Source organism: Terrapene carolina, unplaced genomic scaffold, assembly GCF_002925995.2.
Source record: "Terrapene carolina triunguis isolate 2854851 unplaced genomic scaffold, T_m_triunguis-2.0 Scaffold88, whole genome shotgun sequence".
Classification (NCBI taxonomy): Eukaryota; Metazoa; Chordata; order Testudines; family Emydidae; genus Terrapene; species Terrapene triunguis.
In genome coordinates, this window is record NW_020664439.1 from 49,584,350 (window position 1) to 49,608,879 (window position 24,530).

Genomic DNA, 24,530 nt, shown 5'->3' on the forward strand with positions numbered 1-24,530 from the left:
TAGAGCATAAGCTTTCGTGGGCTACAACCCACTTCTTCGGATGCATCTGAAGAAGTGGGTTGTAGCCCACGAAAGCTTATGCTCTAATAAATTTGTTAGTCTCTAAGGTGCCACAAGTACTCCTGTTCTTTCTTCACACTGTGCATTCCATTTCTGATCAGCATTAGGTTGCATTCCATTTCGAGTCAATATTAGGCTATGTTAAAGATTGAGAGAGGTAGTATACATACCTTAATAGAGAAGTCCCTGACCTTGGTTACTTCCCTGGTTCTACATTAACGTGTTTTTGTTCTCATAAGTCTGCCTGCCTGGAGAGCACAGATCTGAAATTATTGTTGCTGTTTTCAAGGGTTTAAAAATTTCAAATTGTATAGGTCTGACAGGTTGTCAGTCTTAAGGTGATTTTGATTTTATTTTTGTACTAAGTCCAGTGACTTCTGATTTACTTGTCTTCATGAAACAATTCTGACTACTTTAGCACAAAATCTTTTTTTTTGGTCATAGATCTCAACTTAATGTATAGGTCTTCTCTCATTAGGCACTGTGGGTACGATTTTCAAAGGCACTTAAGTGACAAGGGAGCCAAAATCCCATTAACCGTCGTTGGGACTTAAGCCCTGATCCTGCAAAGATTTATACATGTGCTTAACTTCACCATCGTGAATAGCCCCATTGAAATAATGGAACTACTGTAGAACCTCAAGAGTTACGAACACATCGGGAATGGAGGTTGTTTGTAACTCTGAAATGTTTGTAACTCTGAACAAAACGTTATGGTTGTTCTTTCAAAAGTTTACTACTGAACATTGACTTAATACAAGTTTGAAACTTTACTATGCAGAAGAAAAACGCTGCTTTTAACCATCTTAATTTAAATGAAACAAGCACAGAAACAGTTTCTTTACCTTTTTAAACTTTCCCTTTATTTTTTAGTAGTTTATGTTTAACATAGTACTGTACTGTATATGTGTTCTGTGCGGTTTTTTGGTCTCAGCTGCTGCCTGATTGTGCACTTCCAGTTCCTAATGAGGTGTGTGGTTAACTAGTCAGTTTGTAACTCTGAGGTTCTGTTGTACTCAAGGGAGCAAAGATAAGAACATGTGTAAATTTATGCAGGATCGAGGCCTTAGATCGGGGTGGGCAAACTTTTTGGCCCGAGGGCCACATCTGAGTATGGAAATTGTATGGCGGGCCATGAATGCTCACGAAATTGAGGGTTGGGGTTCGGGAGGGGGTGAGGGCTCCGGCTGGGGATGCGGGCTCTGGGGTGGGGCCAGAAATGAGGAATTCAGGGTGCGGGAGGGGGATCAGGGCTGGGGCAGGGGCTTGGGGTGCGGTGGGGGTGTGAGGCCTCCGGCTGGGGGTGCGGGCTCTGGGGTGGGGCCAGAAATGAGGAGTTCAGGATGCGGGAGGGGGATCAGGGCTGGGGCGGGGGTGTGAGGTGTATGTGAGGGCTCCGGCTGGGGGTACAGGTTCTGGGGTGGGGCTGGGAATGAGGGGTTGGGGGTGCAGGAGGGTGCTCCAGGCTGGCCAATGGGAGCTGCAGGAGCAGTGTGCAGAGCCCCCTGGCTGCCCCTACACTTAGGAGCCGGAGGGAGGACATGCTACTGCTTCTGGGAGCCACATGGAGCCACAGCACGCACAGAGCAGGGCAAGTCTTGGACCCTACTCCCCGGTGGGAGCTCGAGGGCCAGATTAAAATGTTTGAAGGGCTGGATGTGGCCCCTGGGCCGTAGTTTGCCCACCCCTTCCTTAGATGCTTATGAAAATGGGGCTACAGCTCCTAAGCCATTAAGGTTCTTTTGAAAATGTGGCCCTATATAACTAAAGCCTGATAGATTAAGTTGAGAAATATGTCTGTTAATGTAAACTACTTACTTATGTGTTATGAAGGGGAAGAAAAAGAAAAGGTCATTTGTAATAGTTGGAACCTATGCCATGGTTCTTCATCATTCCGTGTGATTGTGTATCCTCGTTCCCTCTGTGCGATTTGTACCACCCACTTTGTCAGCAAATTTGTAAAACTGTCTTGATCTTTATAAGAGAAGTAGCATTTTAATGATGAATTCAGTGTTTTTCTCATGCAAAATCCCATGAATAGATTTTAGTGATGGTTAATTTTGTTAGGAGAAAACAATGGCAGGGTCAGTGGAAGGAGGGGTGGTTCTTTGAGCCTGTGTCAGTGTAGATGCTCCTGTAGGTGTGCATGCAGTGTTAGTCTTTTGACGATCAGTGTCTGTCTGGGTCACGCATGTGCCTTGGGCCTTGTGCATGCTCCTGTGTGAGGACATACAGGGTGGAACAGCCATGACCCTCCCTCCATTCATCTCCTACTGCCTGTGGGCAGCGAGATGAAACCCAGCACTGTCTGACCCATTTCTCTGTTGTTGCTCTCTAGATCTTATTAACAAATTTAATTGAAGAATTCATTCTTCTAGTCAAATTGGCCCTTCTTGGACTTTCCCCAAACAAAACATAAAGAAGAAAAAAAAGGACATTTCCCCCCACCCCGTGTCGAGGGGATTGAGGGTCAGTTCTGACCCGCAGGAAATGACATCCACCAAACTGGAGCCAAAAACATCATCCTCAGCTAGTGCCCTTTCCAGCAGACACCCCATACCAGGATTCAACAGCAAGGAGCAGAGAGAGACGCTGGCACCAGCTGTCCAAACATCAAAGCCCAGCATCAAAAAGCAGGCCAGACAGAGCATAAGTATAGCTCCAGGCACCATACCAGGCCATCTCACAAGGAAGGACCTAAACACCAGGCCTCCAGAAACAAATCCCCTACAGTGTCAAGGGCTGAAGCTGCGAGCTCAACCACTTGCACAGCCCAAGGAAGGAGTGGCCCAGTACCAGCCTCGCCACCAGTGCCCACGTTGGCACTGAGGAGCAGGCCCATCCCGGTCCTGAGACACATACTGATTGAGGTTTCTGTATCTCCACTGTGGACGTCCTTCACACTGAGACCACTGCCAGCACCATCAGTGCCAGCACTGAGGCCACACCCACCTACCTGCGCTACCATTTGAGGAGATGTTTTTGCTGATATTAAGCCAGGATTTGTCTCCCATACAATCATGAGGGGATCTCACTGAAAGCACTAGAAGCTTCCAGTTCAGAGAGACATCCCAGGCGAAGCACAAGTGGCAGTGGGCTAGTGGTTCTCAATCCTCATTGTAAAATGCCATCTTGGCCCTTCAGGCCATAGTTGGGGCTATCCTCACATGACCTGGAGCAGATCTCTCTCCCACACAGCATGGAAGAGGAGGAGATCTCGTTCTCCAGTGTCATCATTAACCAGGTCTCCCATGCCTGAACCATATGTAGCTCTCCATGAAGAGGTGATATCAAAGGAATTCCAGCAACCTCCTTCTCCACCAAAAGAGCTTCCTTCGGACTGGCCTTTGATGACTTCAGGGTGTTCCAGTACCTTACAGGCTCTTCAACTCCAGCCAGGCTTGCCCTCCCCGTCAATAAGGATCTGCTCGAACCACGCTTCCTCTGATCAGAGAATCAAGAAGAGGCACCAGGTACCATAAAAAGGCTCTGAACATTTTTGTGCCCATCCTAGTCCAAGGTACAGAAAAAAATCCAGGTCTGCAAAGGGCACCTCTAAAGAGGAGAACCCTAAGAAATAGATCCTCTTCAGGCAAAGGCATGTTCCTCCATCTCATTGCAGCTCTGTATCATGAGCTCTCAGGCCGTAGTCACAAAATAGTTTTCTTACATGGGAGAGAGTGGCCCTTTTTCCTGACACAACTCCCACCGGATTGTAAGGAGGATTGCAGCAGTCTTTGCCTGTCCTTCTGTTTAGTCGTACTTGGTCTTTTCTTGCCCTATGGCATTGAGGTTTCTTAAAGTCTTGTTACATGCTTACCAACTGGTCAGAGACCCCAGTCCAAAATGGTCCTCAGCATTGTCCTTCTAAATCTCGGGAAGCCCCCACCCGCACCTTTGAGCCTCTTTTAGAATGCTCTTTGCACTCTAAGATCATCTTAACTTCGTCCCTCAGTTGATCTCAGAGTTCCACTGAATCAAGCAATTAACTGGCTTGTCTTTTTGTCCCAGAGCCCCACTATGCACTGGCAGAGGAAATGCTACACACTCTGGATGTCTTCAGAGCCTTACTTTATTACATGGGCAGAACCCAACTTTACTTTAGACTATCTCATTTATTTGTAGTCATAAACAGCCTGTCAGACCGTCCGAGCAGATAACAGTGTATCTCAACATGTCGTCAGATGGCTTGTGTATCTCTCCCCCTTAGTGTTAAGGCTCCACCACAGCTCAGTGCCAATATCAGAAATCTGTAAGGCAGAGACGTGGGTTACCCATTGACCTTTGTTAAACACTGTGCTTTGGAGTTAGCTGACAGGTCAGATGCCAAGGTTGGGAGAGCACTCTGCAGTCACCGTTCGACTGATGTAGCTGCAACTCCTAATTTTCACCATCCAGAGGTAGTTGCCAATCAACTACAGTGGGATTTACACTGACACACATTCGAAGCAGAAAGAACAGTTACTTATCCCACAATAACTGTTTCTTTGAAATGTTGTCACGAGTGTGGATCCCACAGCTGCATCTGTCCCCACTTCCGGAGTTTTCAGCAGACGGGTTTTGGATTGTTAGGGAATCTGAGGGAGGGTTGCTGTTGCTCCACCATTTATGCCCTCACAAGGGAGGGTGTGTGGGTGTGTGTGTGGCTCCGATGGACACTGCTGTTCAGAAGACTCCGAACTCTCACTCCTGAAGAGCATGCATACCTATGGTGGGCCTCTCACAGACAACAGCATCTCGAAGAACCTCCGTTCCCGGAGGGTAAGTAACCCTTCCTTCCTTTTGTTGTCTATGTGTGCATTATGGTATCCACAGATTGCTCTTTCAATTGTAATGCAGTCATTAAAGACAAGAGAAAGCCAGAGGAAATGTATGTAAAGTAATGCGATGGGTCTGATTATAAACAAAGGAAAGGAAGTTCTATTTAAAACAGTCTCGTTCCTTACACTGCCACCATTTCTGCTTTGAAAAGACAATGACTTAGCCTCAGAAGCTTTTTCCTTAGTTGCCTGGGGAACAGCAGGCCCAAAGAACAGGTATTGCTGCAAGTAATGACAGATTCAACAAAAACTACATTTGATAACATGGAACAGTGTTACACACTGCGATGCCTGTTTAAACACCAACGGGCAAGCTAAGGCTACCACAGCAGCTTTAACGCCATATTTTCTTCCTTTTGTAGATTCTGACCCTTAATATAACTTTTAAAGGGACGCTGTCAAGTCAGGTTGAGAAATTCTTTACTTGGTACCAGTAACAACTTTACTCAACAGAATTCTAAAAACATACATTATTTTTCACTTGTTAGCTTTTTTGCTCTTGTTGGACAGTGAAACTGGATGGATCGGTTTCATTTCTGGTTCTCATGGATTAGCATGATGCATTTGTGTTTGGTTTTCCAGCAGTGCAGAGATTTAAAAAAACAAACACAAAACAAAATAAAACAACCTCTCCCCTTTGTATTTATTGAAATATAAATATGAAACTGTTTCTCTTCCTACAAAGATGGATAAAGCTTTTTTTTTTTTTTAACCCTCTAATTTAGCCTTTATCCTATTTGACAGTATCTGGTTTTTTTTTTTGTATCCATCCATATAGTGTGTGTCTGTGCTTATGTGTAAATGCCTATGTATGTGGGTTTTTTGTGCGGTATATGTATAGTTTGATGATACATGAGCTCTGAAGAACAATTTTGTTTTTCTTAAAAAAAATTTCAAAATTCTGACATTTGAGGCTTGTTTTTAAACACTAATGTATATTTTGAAACTGGTAATGCTATTAAATGTTTTCTTTAATGAAAATGTAATGTTACATTTGAGCAGAATATTGTTCAAAGACTTATTAGTGTTTTTTAAATAGGTTAATACATTTAATATTAATCTCCAACTTTTAAAACTAGTTGTATGAGAAATTCCAGTGGAACTTAATTCACACACTATTTCTGAACAAATGTGAATTTTTAAGACACATAGCTATTAATAGAATAATTGGGCAAAGAAAATTAGGCACTTTGTTCATGGAGAAACTTGGAAATAAGTTGAAGATATTAAGCGTGACACATTTCTGCAATTCTGGATGGGTGAGAGGACCTATGCAATTTAACTAGACACTGCCAAGGTGCTATAGAGGGAGAGCTCTCTCTCTCTCTCTCTTTTTCTTTCTCCCTATATACCCGTCCAAAAGTCTTTCATTCCTTCAAGTCTGGAGGTTGAGCAGCAGGGCAAATCCTCTTTTGACAAACTATCCAAGCAACTGAGGTATTTAAGAACAAAAAAACCTTGTTTATTCTCAGCAAAGTTGAACGTGTTAACTGTTACACATACAGCTATATGTACAACTTTGTGAAGAACACCCAAACTTCAGGTCTTTTTTATTGAACTTCCTTCTCCTTTTTTAAAAAAAATGCTGATATCTGAAAATACTTTTGAAATGAATAATTGAGGATGCGGTGCCAAAAATCTCCACAAAGTCTCTTCAAACAAAGCTAGTTTAAACCTTTTTTAGGATTTGGACACTTTTTTTTTTTAAATAGGCTACATTTTAGAATTAAAGTCAATTTGTTGTTCTGTATGACCTACAGGCTGGCCAGCTGTTTCCAGTCCCAGCTGACTAGTAATAGCTGTTGAAATAGGTTTTCTTTTTTGTTTGAACTGACCCATTCATTCCTGTCTGTCATCTGTTTTTATGTAACACTCTTTGGTTTAACATTGTTTTCCTCCCACCCCCAATTTTCCCCTTCCTTCTCCTTGTTGTAAACTCGTGGCAGGGCCTGCTTGGTGAACTCATTCTATTACAACAGCAAATCCAACAGCATGAAGAGGAAGCACGCAGAGCTGCTGGCCAATATAACACGGGCTCTTCCCAGCAGAAGCGAAAGGTGATGGTTCAAAGGGCACTATGTACTATGTTCATATTAACCAAGTACTTCAGCCTCCTTCATTTGCTGTAGAAGAAGCTAATTTTAATCTGATCACAGGCCCAAATAATTATTACAAAAATCTTTTTGCAAGAGCACGTGGTGTTAAACTGGTCCTGCTTCCTGTCACTCTACCTGGGGTGCCATTAAATGACTGTGGATGTTCTGGGGGCAGTCTTATAAGTCATTTAACAGCCGTTTCTGAAACCTTTGTTTACTTCTAAATTGACCTGTATTTTGAGTTAATATATTTCTAGAAATTGGATTTAGGGAAGACAAAGAAGCCTAGTCAGCCTTAAACGGAGTGCTGATTTAGCTTCCCAACTCTGCTCTCAGATGCTGTATTTATCTCAGACATCTCCTAGTTCAGTTTATTCCCAGGGGGTGATAATTCTATCTAAAACAACCTGTAACGTCCTATTAGGATGAAACCATAAACATTAAACTCCCCGATATAGTTGCAGTGATAAACATAGCCCTTGACAAAATTAGTAATAATACAATAGTGAGCATTAGCCGGTTACCAATGTCTGATGGCTAATGCCTGGGCAAAATCTGATATTTGTAAATATAAACAATATATTGACAAACACCTGTCAGGAATGGTCTAGAGCATACTTAGTCCTGGGGACTGGACTAGATGACCTCTCGAGGTCCCTTCCAGTCCTATGATTCTATGAAACCTAGTTTATGTATCTCAGTAGCTTTCTCTTGCCTAGCTTCCATCGTAAATCACAGTCCAAGCTGATTTGGTATAGCTATTCTGTTGGTCATCGATACATTATTTTACTTGGTGCTACAGTTGGATTTTTAGCATTAGCATGTTGCTGATAGGGATAATTTAGTAGTCATGGGTACTTCAGAGCTAATTTTTGAAGCCAGTATAATCACTTCTGTGACTGAAAACACAGTTATCTGTAGTTCCCATGTCCACAGAACCTACAGTTCATTCTGACTTTTCACAGTTCCATAGCTTTGGAATTAACCACTGGATACACACCTTTAACACTCTCTGCATCTGAGGTTGTATCCAAGAGAGAGATGGAGAAGACTTGAAATAAAGTTCTATACATAATGTTGTATATAGCCATGGTTTTCACCAAAGGGCCTGAAGGGGTTTAAAATCCTAAAGCAGTTTGCATTTTAAATGTCAGTACTCCAGTCTGTCTCCAGCATCCTTTGTCAAGCTACTGTTAAATGTTAAGCAAACATCCCTTGCCACTTTGCAGCTCAAGAACTACCCTTCCTCCTCCTCTCTACAACTATGGGAAAGATGAGTAGTGAGGGGGAGGTATGTTTCTTCATGTTTCATTTTTTAGCTCATTTAGGTAGTGCACCTGTGGGGTTTAGAGAAAATTGACCAGTCCTGCCCTCAACGAGACAACGTGATACATAATAAAGATGCTGGAAGTGTAATGCACTGGAGTCTGACTACTCTGAGAAGAATTTGTCCAATAGTACAGGGGTGGCCAGCCTGAGAAGGAGCCAGAATTTACCAATGTACATTGCCAAAGAGCCACAGTAATACGTCAACAGCCCCCCATCAGCTCCCTGCCCCGCCTCAGCGCCTCCCGCCCACCGGCAGCCCCTTCGATCAGCGCCTCCCCCTCCATCCCTCCCCGCACCTCCCGATCAGCTGTTCCTTGGCATGCAGGAGGCTGGGGGGGGGGGATGGGGAGGGAGCAAGGGCACGGCAGGCTCATGGGAGGGGGCGGGAAGGGGTGGAGTGGGGGCAGAGCCAGGGGTTGAGCGGTGAGCACCCCTGGCACAATGGAAAGTTGGCACCTGTAGCTCCAGCCCCGGAGTTGGTACCTCTACAAGGAGCCGCATATTAACTTCTGAAGAGCCGCAGGTTGGCCACCCTTGCAAGAGTAGGTTACACAGTCCTTTCCCACTTCCCATCCAGAGCAGTGTTGCTGGTAAAAACCAGGGATACGTTTAGCAGACTAAACCTGCCTGTTTGTTTACTGATTCCTCTGCATAATAAGAGTGACTCCTTCAATTCCTTTGTCAGGTAGCATGCAAAGTCTGTATTTAAGCAGAGCTAGGTAGTTTTTTGTCGTGAGCGCAATGTGTTAATTTGACTGTGCTGAAGAGACTACATTCTGAAACAGAAAGCCAGAACTTTTCCACAGAGTAATCCCCACTTTTTTTCTAAAGCCTTTTTCTAAAGAGTTCCTATTTGTGTAGTGTTGGATATATGAAAACTTAAACCGTTGCTGGAAAGGGAATACAGTACTTGATATTTAAACTTTGGCTCCATTTTTTGAGGAACTAGCAAAGAGTTTATTTTTTCAGGATTAATCTATTTCTACAGAGAATTCCCCATCATTATTGCTCTTTGCAACTAATTCCATGGCGTTGGAATTGCAGAAAAGATTTGATGTCTATCACAGTAAATAACTTAGTCCTGTAAGGGAAAGTCCTAAATTTATGTCCCAAATGCTTGAGCATCACATTCCTTGTAGAAGTATCAAAGCCGATTGTAACATTTAGATGTGCAGATTTGTGTGCTTTGATGCATGCCGGTGGCAAAGAATGATGATGCGTTTTATTTTGCTGCAACTAACCCATTTGTTTTGAAACAAATTGAATGGCTGGGTAAACAGAGCACTTGCTGTACACACCTTAAAATGAGGATGTAATAATGTAAAGATTCAGTCATTGGGCCAAACTCTGTCTTGGCAGAAACAGGTGCAATTCCCATTGAAATGAACCAAGTTGCTCCCACTTATGCCAGGGCTAAATTTACTCACTTTTCTTTTGCAAGCTGATATGTTACCTGTCTACTTGAAAATATGATTGTTTCATTTCCATTCCTCTAAGTCTGAGTGTTCCTGTTCCTTTCCTTTAATATCTCATTGACATTGTTGTCAGAATGTGTAATGAACAAACCAAGCAGCAGCAGGACTTGCATGCACCATGTTATACAGATCCTCCTCACAGTGATATAAAAATAATTAAACTGCAGAATCTAAATTTCCCAGATTTTCATCTTCAGTCTAGAACAGTGGTTCTCAAACTTTTGTACTGGTGACCCCTTTCACATAGCAAGGCTCTGAGTGTGACCCCCCCCTTATAAATTAAAACACTTTTTTATATATTTAACACCATTATAAATGCTAGATGCAAAGCGGGGTTTGGAGTGCAGGCTGACAGCTCGTGACCCCCCAAGTAATAACCTCGTGACCCCCTGAGGGGTCCCGACCCCCAGTTTGAGAACCCCGGTCTAGAATGTTTGTATAATGTAGATTGTCTATTTTAGATGGAAATTCATAAAAATATTACAAAAAGGGCACCTGATACCTCATCTCTCATTTTTAATACCCTCATACGCTTGTAATTCTTTCCCTTTTATTGCCCTCTTGGCAAATATTATATTTAGCTGAGGGGTTTGTTGTAGAGCAAGAACGCATATGGCTGCATCTCTCTGTGCATTGATGTTTTCAGTGATGCCACTGGGAATTGTTATAGCTCTTAATGTTTAACCATGAGATGTTCGTGGTTTGGGGTTGTTTTGTGATATGTCAAAATAGTGACAATCGCCCAGTTTTTTAAGGTACTTGGGTACCTAAAGATGCCGATAGGTGCCTCCTGGGATTTTCAGAAGTTCCAGGACTTGGTCCCTACCTGGCCCTATGGGTTTTTTTGTCGTTTATGGTTTTTTGCATGAGTTGGAATGACAAAAAATGTATCCACACAGCATTTGAAATAAGATCTAAAACAAGTAATAAATGGATTTGTATGTTTTGTAAAAAAGTTGACAGTTTCTTTAGTCATGTCATTTATCAGGCATGGGTGACCATGTTATTTGTAATTTGCTGGCAAATACTGCAGTTATGACTATGGCTACGTTTTAGTCATGGGTATTTTTAGTAAAAGTCATGGACAGGTCACAGGCAGTAAACAAAAAGTCACGGCCCGTGACTTTTCCATGACTTTTACTAAAAATACCGGTGACTAAAACTTGGGGGAAGGTGCTGCCGGGAGGCCCCGCTGTAGTGGGGGAGGGGTTGGTGGAGCCGACAGGCCCCCTACCTGGCTCCGTGCTGCTTCCTCCCTCCCTCCCCCCAAGCAGCAGAGTTTGGGTGTGGGAGGGGGCAGAAGATTGGGGCACGGGACGGGATGAGGCAGGCTCTGGGCATCGCTTACCTGGGGGGCTCCCCAGAAGCGGCGATATCCCCCTCGCTCAGCTGCTAGGCGGAGGTGTGGCCAGGCAGCTCTGCGCGCTGTCTCTGCCTGCAGGCACTGCCCCCGCAGCTCCCATTGGCTGTCTCCCAGCCTGAGCTGCCCCTGAGCCAGGCGCACCGGCCACTGCAAAAGTCATGGAGGTTACGGAAAGTCATGGAATCTGTTACCTCCGTGACAAACTCGCAGCCTTACTTATGACCAGTGTAGAAATGCTTGAGAATATTGTGAATGAAATATTCAAAGTGAAAAATCTGAAGGTGCTAACTACAGCCAGGCATAGAAACGCCAAACAAATGAACCACGTAACTCAACGCACATGAATAGTTCCATTGAAATCAATGGGACACAGGTTCAATGAGAAATCAATGGGACTGCAGATTTCACTGTAGTGTTCTGCTGGTGCACATTAGGCCGTGTCTACACTACACAGTTAGGTCCACCTAAGGCAGCTTACATCAACCTAATTCTATCAGTGTACACACTACTGCCTGGTCCCACCAGTGCAAGTGTCCTGCTACACCAACATCATAACTCCACCTCCACAGGAGGCCTAGAGCCTGTCGGTGTAGTTAGGGTGATGCAGCGTCTGTGTAGACGCTGCGTTAATTACATCAGCTGTTGGCTGCCTTGTTGTCAAGAAAGCCAGGCAGTTAGATCCCGGCTGCAGGGAGGTGAGAAGCCTGGGGGGACGGAGAGGAGCTGCTGTGCGCCCAGCTGGGAGCTGCGTGGAGCTGAGAGCCCCGACTCTCAAGCCTGGTCTACCCTGGGGGGAGGAGGGGTTTGAGCTAAGTTACGCAACTTCAGCTATGTGAATAACGTAGCTGAAGTCGACGTACTTAGATCGACTTACCGTGGTGTCTTCACCGCGGTGAGTCAACTGCTGCCGCTACCCCGTCGACTCTGCCTGCGCCTCTCGCTGAGCTGGAGTACAGGAGTCGACGGGAGAGCGCTCGGGGGTCGATTTTATCGCGTCTAGACTAGACGCGATAAATCGACCCCCGCTGGATGGATCGCTGCCCGCCGATCCGGCGGGTAGTGAAGACATACCGTCAGCCTCCACACTGCCCCTTTTCAGTTGGTATCAGCACTCCTTGTGAGGACACGCGCCACTGACAGAAGGAGGGTAGTGTGGACATCTGCCCCCGCAGTAATTACTGCGGTGGCTGTAAGTCAACCTAATGTGGGTTGATTTAGGGCTGTAGCATATACATGTCCTGAGTTCTGACATAGTCTGTACGTTCCTGCTAGAAGTGTCTCAATGCTGGGTATTTTCCTGCTGTATATTGTGGCACGTCGTTAGAGGGCTGCTTTCTAGGAACTAGATTAACCCCTCCTTTGTGACCGACAGCAAGTTTCATCCCGTGTCTAAGAAGAGAGATTAGTGCATTATCTGCCCACCTACTCCTGAAGTGTAAAATGCCTTTAGTGGAGAAAGGAGAGTTGTGCCCCACTTTGAGAGCATTCTTAGGATCCCAAAAAAGCATTGTTTATTTTTCCTAAAATTCCTCAGGCATTTTCAGTAACCGTTTCAGGGGGAGAATATTGAATATTTGTCTAGATATCTAGACAAATTCTGTTTTATAGTATTCTATAGTAATTCATTTATAGTGAACAGAATGAAAGGATGCCATAACAGTGACTGATGTAATCCCCTTCACTGTTTCATTAAAGATTTATCAAACCTCCAGGAAACACTATTAAAAAAAGCTTTCTTAAATGCTTTTGAGAAGAGGGACATAGCTGTTCTTTGGATGTCTGCATTGCCCAGAAACATCTTCTGTATTTATTTTTTGTGTATGTATGTTTTCCTCTTTTTTTCCTTCACTGTTTTCTTTGCTTCCTGTCCTGGTCTGCCCCATTATATCCCTGCGGTGCTTTCTATTTGGGTGGGTGGGTAGATATATCTCTCTCTGTTTAGACATACTGTGTATTGCTAAAGGCATCAAGCCACCTTCCCCGTGCTGAACTCTTCTTAGTGTCTGTTGTATTCAGGTGCTAAGAGAACATGTTTCCCGTGCTGTTGGGTCCATTGGTGGAAACAGAAGGTGGCCTACTTCCAGTACTTTATTTTCAAGGATCAGCTAATGGATAAGAAAAGAATTGGATATAGGGAGGATTGTAATTTGGCATTGCCTATTGCAAAGTTAATACGTGGTCATGTGTATCTTATAGGTTAAATAGCTCCAATAAGGCAGTTGCCATGAAGAACTGGGAATTGTTAATCTGCCAAAAGTTACTATGAAATTAAAGAGTGACTGCATTGGTTTGTGTCCTGTAAATGACACGTTAGCCATGCATTACGTTGATATTCTCCTTTGACTTCAAGCTAATTCGTTTGAATTGCAAATATTTAGAGTGACTTCATTATAAAGTTGAGCTGAATTTCTTTATATTGATATTATTACTTCATTAACTTTTCATTTATCATTCCTCCTTAATTGTCCATTAGGCTTTACATTAGTTTTAAAATACTTGCATGATGCCTATTTTTAGTATTTTATATTGAACTTGTGACCTTAATTAGGAAGAAACAGATTGAAAGTTCCATCTGTTTTTACTTTCTTTTTTAGATCTACTTTACTTTACAAATTCATTTTTGAAAGGATTTGGCTAGAAATCCCTTCATGTTTGCGCAACTATAGTAAGATCACACTTTAATTCACTGGACACTGAAAAATTTAACATTATGTTCACTCTTCTACATCGTTTCCCACATTTTAATACTGTCTGAGAGACTATGCATGCTAATGTAAAGCATCCCGTCAAGATTGCATACTGACAAATTAAAACAGTGGAACAGTAAAATATACGTAATACTTTTGCACAATACAGTGTTCCTTTTAGAACTTGGCTACATAAATAAATTAATACGGTGCTCAGTTGTGTACAAGACACACAGAATTTGATCCCTTTGACATTTATAAACCTGACAAGAATGCACTGCATGATCTCTAGGATGCTGATAGTTTAGAACGCTTTTACGTATTGGCATACCTAGTGGGGAGTAGTGTTGGAACCACATTGATACGAGTTAGTATTTGCAAAGTGCCGTACTAATTAAACAAATAAATATTTAGGCCCAGACAATTCGGCCACGTGACTTTATCAGTCCCTTGGTGGGGGAGAAATTCTCTGAGGAAGCTACAGAATTTTATTGATCATTAAGCCTGATTTCTCAGTATCTGGTCCTGAAGGTGTTAATTTTTCTACTGGCTTACACAAAGATTTAGACTTCATTTTATAGAACCTTTCTGCTTTCGATGGAACCTTTAGCCATGTTAAATGCCAAATGATTATTTGATTTAAGAACTTAATTTGATTGGAAATGCATGCTTAATCAGATATTTTATGTTTAATAAAGCTTCTGGTTTGGGATTCAATTGCACACTGAGGATAAACTAAACATATGTGCTGTATAACCAAGCAATGGTCGTGATTATGTTTCTTAATATTGTAGGTCTCTGACAAAGAGAAGATTGATCAACTCCAAGAAGAACTTCTCCACACTCAGGTATGTACTGTAGTCCTGGTAACAAGGAACCAAAATTCAGAGGATCATATGTGCAAAACTCAAATTTACTAAACAAAAATGCACTTAAGATATAAGACATCTTGCAGAAATTGAAGGAATTTTTTAAAGATTATGTCTGGATCAGAAGCTTCTACAATACAATTGATACTCCATCCTGAATTGGACAATGTGTTAGATTTCCCTTTTTTAATTTTAGAGTTTTGTTGATTTGTCTTGATTTTTGATGTTTGTTTAGCTGGCATACTTTTGCTATAGAAAGGAAATTGGATTATACATAACAAGATGACATTTTAATCTCTTAATCCGTGAAATGACATTTCTAGGAGAGACACAAAGCTCTTAAAGTGCATTAAACAATCAAGCACCGGAGATCTGAGTGTGGAACAAGAGAAAGTTCTGTAATATTAAAAGCCACAGAAGGTGGTATGCTATTCTGTTTATAGTCACAGTAGAATTCACAAGGACCGGTATGTTTCCATTTCTTCCAGAAGAAGAGTTGCATTGTTGGCATAGACACAATTAGGATATGTGGTTCTCTTATCAGACAAGTTTACGCCAATCAGTAACCATTTCCCTCCCATTTAAAGCTGTTTTTATAAGAGGTGTTGTGATATCCTTTCAGTGTGAAAAGCTGCAAAGTTACAGAATGTTTTCCTTGGGACATTTTTGTCCATTTATCGATGGACTTTAGCAATCTGAAGCCGATAGAAGTGCTCAGGAAACTATCTTAAAACCTTGAGCCATGCTGACAACTAGTGGCAGAGCTCTTCAATTTTCCACCCTTTTCAGATGACCAGCTCTTTTTAATTTTATTTTTTAAACTATAGGGGCTTTAAAAATGCTCAAAACCCTGACATTTTACAACTTCTAAAACTGCCTTTTTCCCCCTTGAGCTGTAACAATTTAAAATCGTCTGCCTTTCACGTCAGCCAGGAGTGAATCGGAACAGTTGTTCTAGAAGCTGTGACAGGCAGTAGGGCCACAGTGTTCAATTACGGACCTAAAGCAGGCTTCTAAAGCCACATGCAGACACTGAATATAAGGATCTTTTTCTTGGTGATGGTGAGCACCCACAACTTCCACTGATGTATTAGTGACATCTATGGGAATTGTGGGTGCCCAGCAGCTATGAAATTCAGGCCGCTCATTTTAGGTGTTTAAATATGAATTTAGATGGTCCAAGTTTGAATATTTTGGCTTAGTCCCATGGTTCTAAAATAGTCTGATGCTGGAGGTACCTTTGGCTTCTGATAGCTGAAAAATATACTGTCTAAAGCAGTGGTTTTCAACCTGTGGTGTGCAGACCCAGGGGTCCATGGGCTGTGTCTAAGGGGTCCGTTAAAGGTTGTCGTTACCATAGAACAGTGGTTTCAACCTGTGGTCCACGGACCATGTCTGATATTTCCAAAGGGGTCTGCGCCTCCATTTGAAATTTTTCAGGGGTCTGCAAATGAAAAAGGGTTGAAAACCACTGCTCTAAAGCATTTTTGTAAAGTGTATGCAATTTGTAGAAGAAATATCAGAGAATGTTGATTTCCTGTCCCTGCTTCCCTTGCCATGAAATCCTTCATGGATCATAGTTTGATAACTTCTGGTTTAGGCTCTTGTTACATCCTCTATATCTAGATTCACTAAGAATAGAATATCAGACGAAAGGACATTTTTAATAAGGTCTCTCCTTGTTCTCTCCTATCCCTGACTTTGATGTGTTTCGAGTGTTTTTTTGATTGTTTACAAATTTTCATTTTATTCATGATGGAATGTATAGTCAAGTTGGTTCTTCAATCTGTCATTTTTGAATAGTTTTCACTTGGTTATGTAGGATTTTAACAAGCTTTCAGTGGTTAAATATTTTCTGTGGTGTGGAAGGACTTGTTCAGAGAGTTATTTTTTTTTCTATATAATAAAATTCTTAGATAGGGAAAAGTTTGCTGATCTGTTCATACTGTTTTCCATGATTACTTTATTTGTACTACTGTTTTGTAGCTGAAGTATCAACGAATTCTTGAGCGCTTAGAGAAGGAAAACAAAGAACTAAGAAAGCTGGTGTTGCAGAAAGATGACAAGGGCATTCATCAAAGGAAGCTAAAGGTACTATATCCTATAGTTACACAGTCGTCCCTCAGAGGTGTCAGACCAGAATTAGCCCATGAGCTCTACAGTGCTTCATTAATACTTATTTAGCAATTGGTCTTTTAGCATTATAAATGGATCTTAACATTTTTAGCTATTGATGAGTGGACTTTACATTTAAGGATACTGGTTAAGCAATTTGAATGAACCTCATTTCTAATTGTGCTTTAACTGTATGTAATTACATGTGTTAGTAACTTCATAACAAGAACATAACTGAAGTTACTAAGTATCTTGAAGGTTACACAAATTAGAAGTTGGATTTGTGGTTTGTGTAGTATTATGTAACTAAAATCTACATTATTTTTATTTAATTATAAAAATATTCTTCTAGCTGTTTGTATACAGTCTCTAGCACCTCCATGGTTTGAAACGGGACTTTGAAACTTGGCAGAGGGGTAGTTCTGAGATTGAGGAAGTGTCTTTTGATGGCCCCATATAAATCCATGCAGATTTAACTATGTAAAGAGTTGTTGAAAAAAAATCGCCATTTTCAGGTGTTTTGCAGAGTATAGTTTGTTCTTCACTTGCTGTCTCAAGGTCTGAGCATTCTATGAACACTGTGCGTGCACCACCCCTCTGCAGTGTCCCTCATGTAGAGTACTTCCAAACGAGGCACAGACAAAATGGATCTTCCTCCTGGGAAGCAGGAGATCATGAGTTTGTCTCACTTATACCGACTGAGGTTATTAGTTATTGGATTCTCAACTCTTGTGATCGAGCAAACCCTCTACACAAGCTGGAAATTGAACCTAGATCTCTTATATGGAAATCCATCACTCAGTCACTTAATTGCACTGTTTCAGAATCTGTCAAGCAGAAGTATGTGGCTGTGCTGTCTGTAAAATGGGGCATGTCGTGTATATGTAAAGCTAGAAATCCTCCTGCACAGGCTATCCGACTACTTCTGCTGCCAGTTATTGTAGTTAATACTTCAGCTAAAATGGAAGAGGTCTGAGCTGTGGCACTGGAGATTTAAGCCTCAAACCTTGATGAGAGTGTAAGCACACAATAATCTTCTCTTCTAGGTCTTCAAGGTGAAAACTGTTGGCATTTGGTCTTAGCTCTTTTAACCAGTTGAGTTTTCTCCCCTGTATTTCAATTCTTTTTAGAAATCTTTGATTGATATGTACTCTGAAGTTCTAGACATTCTGTCTGACTATGATGCCAGCTATAATACCCAAGATCATCTACCTCGGGTAAGTCAGTGAAGTCTTAAAGGGTTATGTTACTTCATGGCGTGACTACTATAGAGTGCATGAAAAAGTTATAAGTATTGGTTTGCAGACCCCAGATTAAGTGTTAGGGTTGATTTTAATCTTACATGCAGAAAAAACAACCTAGACATTTAATCTAAAGACTTTCATACATCCGAGAATGATAAAAATTAGAGCTAGTCCATGCAGGACTTTTCCCTATAGTGTAGTTCTGAATGTTTTGTCCATTTCACTTTTAAATGTTTGGTCAAACCAACAGCCTTGAATATGAACCCCTTGAAATGCTGGGTGCTGGTGTCATTTTTGGTTTTGAATTTCTGCATCCATACATACCACTGCAGTTTGGTACTAATTCAGATCCAGATTGAAAAAGGCTAACTTTCCAATTCATATGTGACCAAAATCTTGCGAGAACAGACCATGTGGCTTCATCACCATTGAACCAAACCCTGAATTAGCCTTGAACCATAGACAAAGCCTGATCCAGATCCAGACACTGTTACTTTGCCCTATCTCTAGTTTTAAATGGCCTAAGTAGAAAAACTTTTACATGAATAAAATCAGTTGTTAATCTATTAAGGAATTCATTATTTGTGGCAATACTTTTGTTGTCAAAACTAATCAAATATAACCAGCTCTAATATGAGTTCTCAATTGGTTGCTACAGTGTATCGTTTAACTAAGCTGTCCTACTGAAGAAACTCCCTTAATTATGAAAAGCCAGTGACTACTACTACTTTCATTTAAGGTTGTAGTGGTTGGAGATCAGAGTGCAGGAAAAACCAGTGTGCTAGAAATGATTGCTCAAGCCCGGATATTCCCTCGAGGGTCTGGGGAAATGATGACACGTTCTCCTGTTAAGGTAAGAAACAGTATCCTAACGGTATTCAAAATATTGTAGCATATCCAAGTACTATCAATTCACTTAATCTAAGCTAAGTTATCTTTGTTTGAATATCTGATTATTTTAAAGCATTCATCATAAATGTGCTGTTGCATTGTTACTACTGATGGGCTAAATCCTACCAGTACTTACTATCAGGGTGTAGCAGTTACTAATGTGAATGGTCCCATTGATTTCAATTGGGGTTACTCACACTAAGTAAACACTATGCCTAGATGTATTTGAAGAATTGGGGCTTTAATTTTTAAATGATGAATAATACATAAATATGTGCTGCTTATGTCTGTACACATTAGTTCCGCCTCATCCTCCGTTTTGATGAATAATATTTTCCTAACTTCCGGGGTGTTGTGAGGAGAAATGCATTGAAAAGATTGTGAAGCGCTGTGCGATATACTGATGAAAAGTGCTATATCAGAGCTGGGGGGGTGTTGTTATTAGTTGTATTATTATTGTGCAGAGAGCTCCTATAACATCAGTGAAGGAAGGTGAAAAGAATCTTTTTAACAAAACTTGCTGAAGGTAAAAAGTTACTAGAAACCGATTGTGCAGATGGAAAAAATAAATAAATAATACTTTTAACTTTCTGCTGTTGGATGAAATGCCACAAATATGAAAATAACACGTGTCTGACTGTTAGGAACCGGCCCAGAGACCAACAGACAGGAGTTAATACTATTCAGTACTCACACCAGAGACACCCGCTGGTTGAATGAGCACGGAGACTGAACAAGCCTCCTCGTCCTAGAGGTAGTCAGTGCAATCATGGCTGAGACACATAACTGAAAGCTTGTACAGCCATTGTCCATTCCCAAGCCTACAATTTTGGCACAGAAGTTTTTAGTAAATGGCACAGTGGAGGTGCAGGAAGAAAACTAAAAGGCACAGAAAGGTCACCAAATAATGTATTTTTACCTGCTTTTTTTAACAAGGAAAAGCGATACTTTTCCCCCTTTTAAACAAACTGAATCAAATGTATCAAAAATGATGTGTTAATCCTTGTTGCTACTAAGAAATATGACATTAATGCTTTCCTCCCCCGAAAAAATAATTTAAACAGTGACTTTTGTTGTTGGTAGTATGTTTGGTTACAAAAGAAAAGAACTGATGCCAAAAAAGTGTACTGTTTAGGGTGGGGGTGGGTGGGAAATAACTGTGGGCTATATAGTGGGGGTGCTGAAAGGTGAGGCCCGGGAGAGTGGCAGGGAGGTTGGAGAGAGAACCCACCCCTTACTCACCTGCAGCGGTGGCTCCTGTCCCGCAGGGCTGGGCCCATCTCCCCAGACCAGGCATTGTGACCTGACATACACAGTCACGGCGCCACTCTGGTTTAGCATGTTCCTCGTCTCCATCTGGGGGCTCCAGAATGACCCCACCAGCCTGACGCTCTGCCCCCAGCACCTGCTCTCCCCCCTCACACGTGTCCAACCTTCCTGAAACCCCTGATTCCCCTTCCCCACACCATCCCTCTCTCCACCTTACCCTCCCTGCTGGCAGCCTGAGGCTCTTGGGTGATGGATTTGTCCAGCTTCCTGGACCCAGCTGGTCCCCGGTGCCAAGAGTTGCTGCTGCCTTGGTTTTGGCAGGTGAGGGCCTGGCCACCATCCTGCGGCATGATGCAGAGTGGGTGCCAGCCTGTAGGGCTGGACCATGGCATGTTCCCTCCCAGCCACGTTTTAAAAAGTTGAGGGAGAGGATGGCCCTTTGGTTCCACCATTGCTGGTGCCTCTACCAGGCCCAGCCCCGCAAGACAGGAGCTGCTGCTGTGGGATGGGCTTGTCATGGATTTTATTCAAATTCATGATTGCCATGAACTCCGTGCCAAAATCATAGCTTTAGCCAGTTCCAAGAATGTCTAAAGGATTTCCATGTAGAGAGCTGTCAATCAAGCACCTTTCTTAGGTAGTACGTTCCTTTAAATAATGATGATAAATGTTAAAAACCCTTTTGTTTGTTTGTTTTTGGGGGGGTTTCTGTCTTGCATATCTTGGCTATTAAGATTTTATTAGTTACACATCTCCTCATCCTAAATATTAGGTAACGCTTAGTGAAGGTCCCCACCATGTGGCTTTGTTCAAAGACAGCTCTCGGGAGTTTGATCTGACCAAGGAAGAGGATGTAAGTACAAGAAATGTCTTGAGATGAATGAAATCTTGATCACATTTTTGTTTGGTAAAATAGATGTCTGTAGTGGCTGTTGCCCACTGAGTATAGGGATTAGAAGACTGTTGAGCAAAGACGGGCACTTTGTTAAATGTTACACTACGTTTCAGTGTCATTGCTATCTAGAGTTGAATGGCAATGAAGTGGGCAATGAGTGTAACAAAGCCTGCTCCCAGGTACGCTACTGAGTTTTGCGAGTCCTAGAGCAAATCAGTAAATCTTTCTGTGCTTCCATTTACCAAACTATAAAGCTGATATTCTGCTTACCGGCTTCTCCCTTGTGTACTGAGGCCTAGTCAATGATTGTAACAATGACCTTTGGATAAAGGGTGTTATATGGCTGCTAAGTCATCTTGTTTGCCAGTGTTGATGTCTGTTCTTGAGTATTCAAGTAATATTTGCCCGTGATGAATATCATCTGATATCTTTATGTCAAAACAGCTTGCAGCCTTGAGAAATGAGATAGAGATCCGAATGAGGAAAAGTGTGAAAGAAGGATGCACTGTCAGTGCTGAGGTAAGGCTCCCCATTCATTTCATGCAGAGTCTCATTTGTACTTGTCTCATCAATTATGAGGCTATATCCAACCAGTTTGTAGCTATTTCAAGATCTTGTACTGTATAAAGAAATGTATTTATACCATAAAAATTGTTCTGTTCTCAGGCAGCATGGTCATCTGACCTCTTATTTAAAAAAAAAAAAAAAAAGTGTCATACCCCATGGTTAAAAGTTTCATTCCAACTTTGTTTTACAGACCATCTCCTTAAATGTGAAAGGTCCTGGTCTGCAGAGAATGGTGTTGGTAGATTTGCCTGGTGTCATTAGTGTAAGTATAGAGCAGTCAGTTAATACACTCTTACCAAAGGAGAAAATCTTGCATTCCAATCTCTCTTTTTTAAAATATATTCTATTTTTTTTAAAGACTGTGACATCAGGTATGGCTCCAGACACTAAGGATACTATCTTTAGCATCAGCAAGGCCTATATGCAGAACCCGAATGCCATCATCCTTTGTATTCAAGGTAAATTAGACAATAATCAAAATGGCATTTGCTTGTGCTAATTAAAACCTTGCAGTGTATTCTTTAGATCATTCATCCAGATTTCTAGAAAAATGACCCTGAACAGAAGTCAGTTCTTAATTTCTCAGTGCAGTTTTAGGAAATGCTGTGGGAATTTGCACTGTGGGTCCCACAGTACACTCTGTGATGTCTTTATTTTTTCTTAAACTCATGACATTGTTTGACCCTTTTGCCACTAATACAAAGAAAGCTTACATTTTTATTACATTTAAAATATAACCAAGACAGTGGTAGTACTGTGTAAACTCAAGATTTCCCCAAAACAGTGTTCCTAAGCTAACAGACAACAGTAGAGAGATTTTTATACTGAGAATTGTCATGTACTTTTTCCAAACAAAATTTTAGTGAATAGTTTAAAGTCGAGGTGTATTTTAGTTTTGGTGGAAACTTATTTTTGTCATTAGTCACCAGGAGGCCAGGATTTCTTGATGCAAAGAACATATGCAAATTTGCACTGCTTGTCCCAAAAGCTAAATAATGAGGGGCATTCTGTCATTAATATTTTGAACTTAAACAATTAGCTAAAAAATAACTGTAGTGCCCACTGAGTAGTCAAGGGTTCAAAGTGCTGTATATCATACAATAGTTCTTGAAATGGCATCTTTAAAAATCTTTTCAGATGGGTCGGTGGATGCAGAACGCAGCATTGTCACTGATTTAGTCAGTCAAATGGATCCTCACGGGAAAAGGACAATCTTTGTTTTGACTAAGGTGGACCTTGCTGAGAAAAATGTGGCCAGCCCAAACAGGGTGACTATATAAGCCTTCTATTCTTATGCCACAGCATGAAGAGGGACACTTGTGCAGAAAATTGTGGTGCAAATACAAATATAAAAGTTCATCTAACTTTTTGGGAAGGTTTTTAAAAGAAAAAGGGTATCCAATATGAGGTTTTTATTATTTTTAATCTGCCCAAGTTTTTGCTTTTACTGACTTCTGCTATATGACCCTGGTCAAGTAATTTCAACTCTGTGTCTTATATTCCCCATCTGTAAAATAGGTATAATGATATTTACCTTCCTTTGTCAAGTGCTTTTTGATATACGGGAGTAAAGTGCTAACTAACTTGCAATTATAATTTAATATTATTCTTTTCAAAACATTTATTAGTTATAGGTTTATATAAGTCTAATTGTTGTAAGAACCTGCAGTCCAGTCAACATTAAATTTCAAGTGGCTTTCTATCTTCTAGCTATGTACTGTGCATTTTTTATTACGTTTTCCCTATATTTGTGTCTTTCCTTTAACTATAATTTTCAGAGTGCAGTAAAACCTCTGTGTAATCTCCTAAGAAAGTGTTAGTCCTGCATAATCTATCTTTAGATGTTGTTTAGATGTTTTAATATTGCATAAATGAAATGAGAGAAGGGATACAAGATCAACATATTTTTGTACTTATTTGCATAGATACAACAAATTATTGAAGGTAAACTCTTCCCAATGAAGGCTTTGGGTTACTTTGCAGTCGTTACAGGAAAAGGTAATCAGAGTTGCATGTCTGGTTCTTTTCTATTTGTTGATACAGAATCAGTGTCTAAATGGAATTGTTGTGGCACTCTCTCCTTTCTCCAGGAAACAGCTCTGAAAGTATCGAATCTATTAAAGACTATGAAGAGGAATTTTTTCAAAATTCAAAACTGTTGAAGTATGTTGCTATTTATACTTTATATATAAGTGAATCTCATCAATAAATGCTAGCATGCATTCCCGGAGCTTAACTTTGTTGCAGACTTGTAGTGTGAAAGCACTGTGTGTATGTTGCAATGTCTGCTAATCCTCAAAGCTTTGGGTGGCAAGGAGAACTATCCTTTCAGACATACAGCTGTGCGGTCCACCTTCAGTGAACTGAAGAGATTTTGCTGACTTAGCAAACTTACACTTTATCTGAGGAAAGAACTATGATTCATGCTGCTTAGACACTGAAATCCCAAACTTTCCCTCTGGGGTTACAGGGTACATGGTTTTTTTTCCTCATAATTCAAGGAGAACTCCAAGTACAATTATGTACACTGGATATTTTGTAGCGAGAGTCAAGGTTTTAGGATGATGCATGTTCTTGTGTTAATTTGTTCTTCAGTATAGAAAGCCAAGATTTATTCCTGGAGTAACAGCCCTGAAAAGACACTTTAAAAATACTGCTATGTACAGAAGTCTCTCTCTCTTTACAGGACGTGTATGCTGAAGGCACACCAGGTGACAACGAGGAACCTAAGTCTTGCTGTGTCAGATTGCTTTTGGAAAATGGTGAGAGAGTCAGTGGAGCAGCAAGCAGATGCTTTTAAAGGTAATACCCCTGAAGGCAAAGCCTCATAGTATTGGCTAGAGTTAGCCA

The 24,530-nt window shown here is 41.3% G+C and overlaps 1 protein-coding gene across 1 annotated transcript in view; it reads left to right on the top strand.

Annotated features, from left to right (window-relative positions):
• The first annotated feature begins 4,758 nt into the window (after window positions 1-4,758).
• Window positions 4,759-24,530, top strand: part of OPA1 (OPA1 mitochondrial dynamin like GTPase) — a 68,459-nt gene continuing 48,687 nt past the window's right edge. The window contains exons 1-14 of the mRNA XM_026649944.2: window positions 4,759-4,821; window positions 6,722-6,937; window positions 14,625-14,678; window positions 16,686-16,790; window positions 17,945-18,031; window positions 18,798-18,911; window positions 20,991-21,071; window positions 21,558-21,632; window positions 21,871-21,942; window positions 22,039-22,138; window positions 22,818-22,948; window positions 23,606-23,678; window positions 23,771-23,843; window positions 24,367-24,482. Of these exons, the coding sequence (XP_026505729.2) occupies window positions 4,759-4,821; window positions 6,722-6,937; window positions 14,625-14,678; window positions 16,686-16,790; window positions 17,945-18,031; window positions 18,798-18,911; window positions 20,991-21,071; window positions 21,558-21,632; window positions 21,871-21,942; window positions 22,039-22,138; window positions 22,818-22,948; window positions 23,606-23,678; window positions 23,771-23,843; window positions 24,367-24,482 (1,360 nt within the window). The remainder of the gene's footprint in view (window positions 4,822-6,721; window positions 6,938-14,624; window positions 14,679-16,685; window positions 16,791-17,944; window positions 18,032-18,797; window positions 18,912-20,990; window positions 21,072-21,557; window positions 21,633-21,870; window positions 21,943-22,038; window positions 22,139-22,817; window positions 22,949-23,605; window positions 23,679-23,770; window positions 23,844-24,366; window positions 24,483-24,530) is intronic.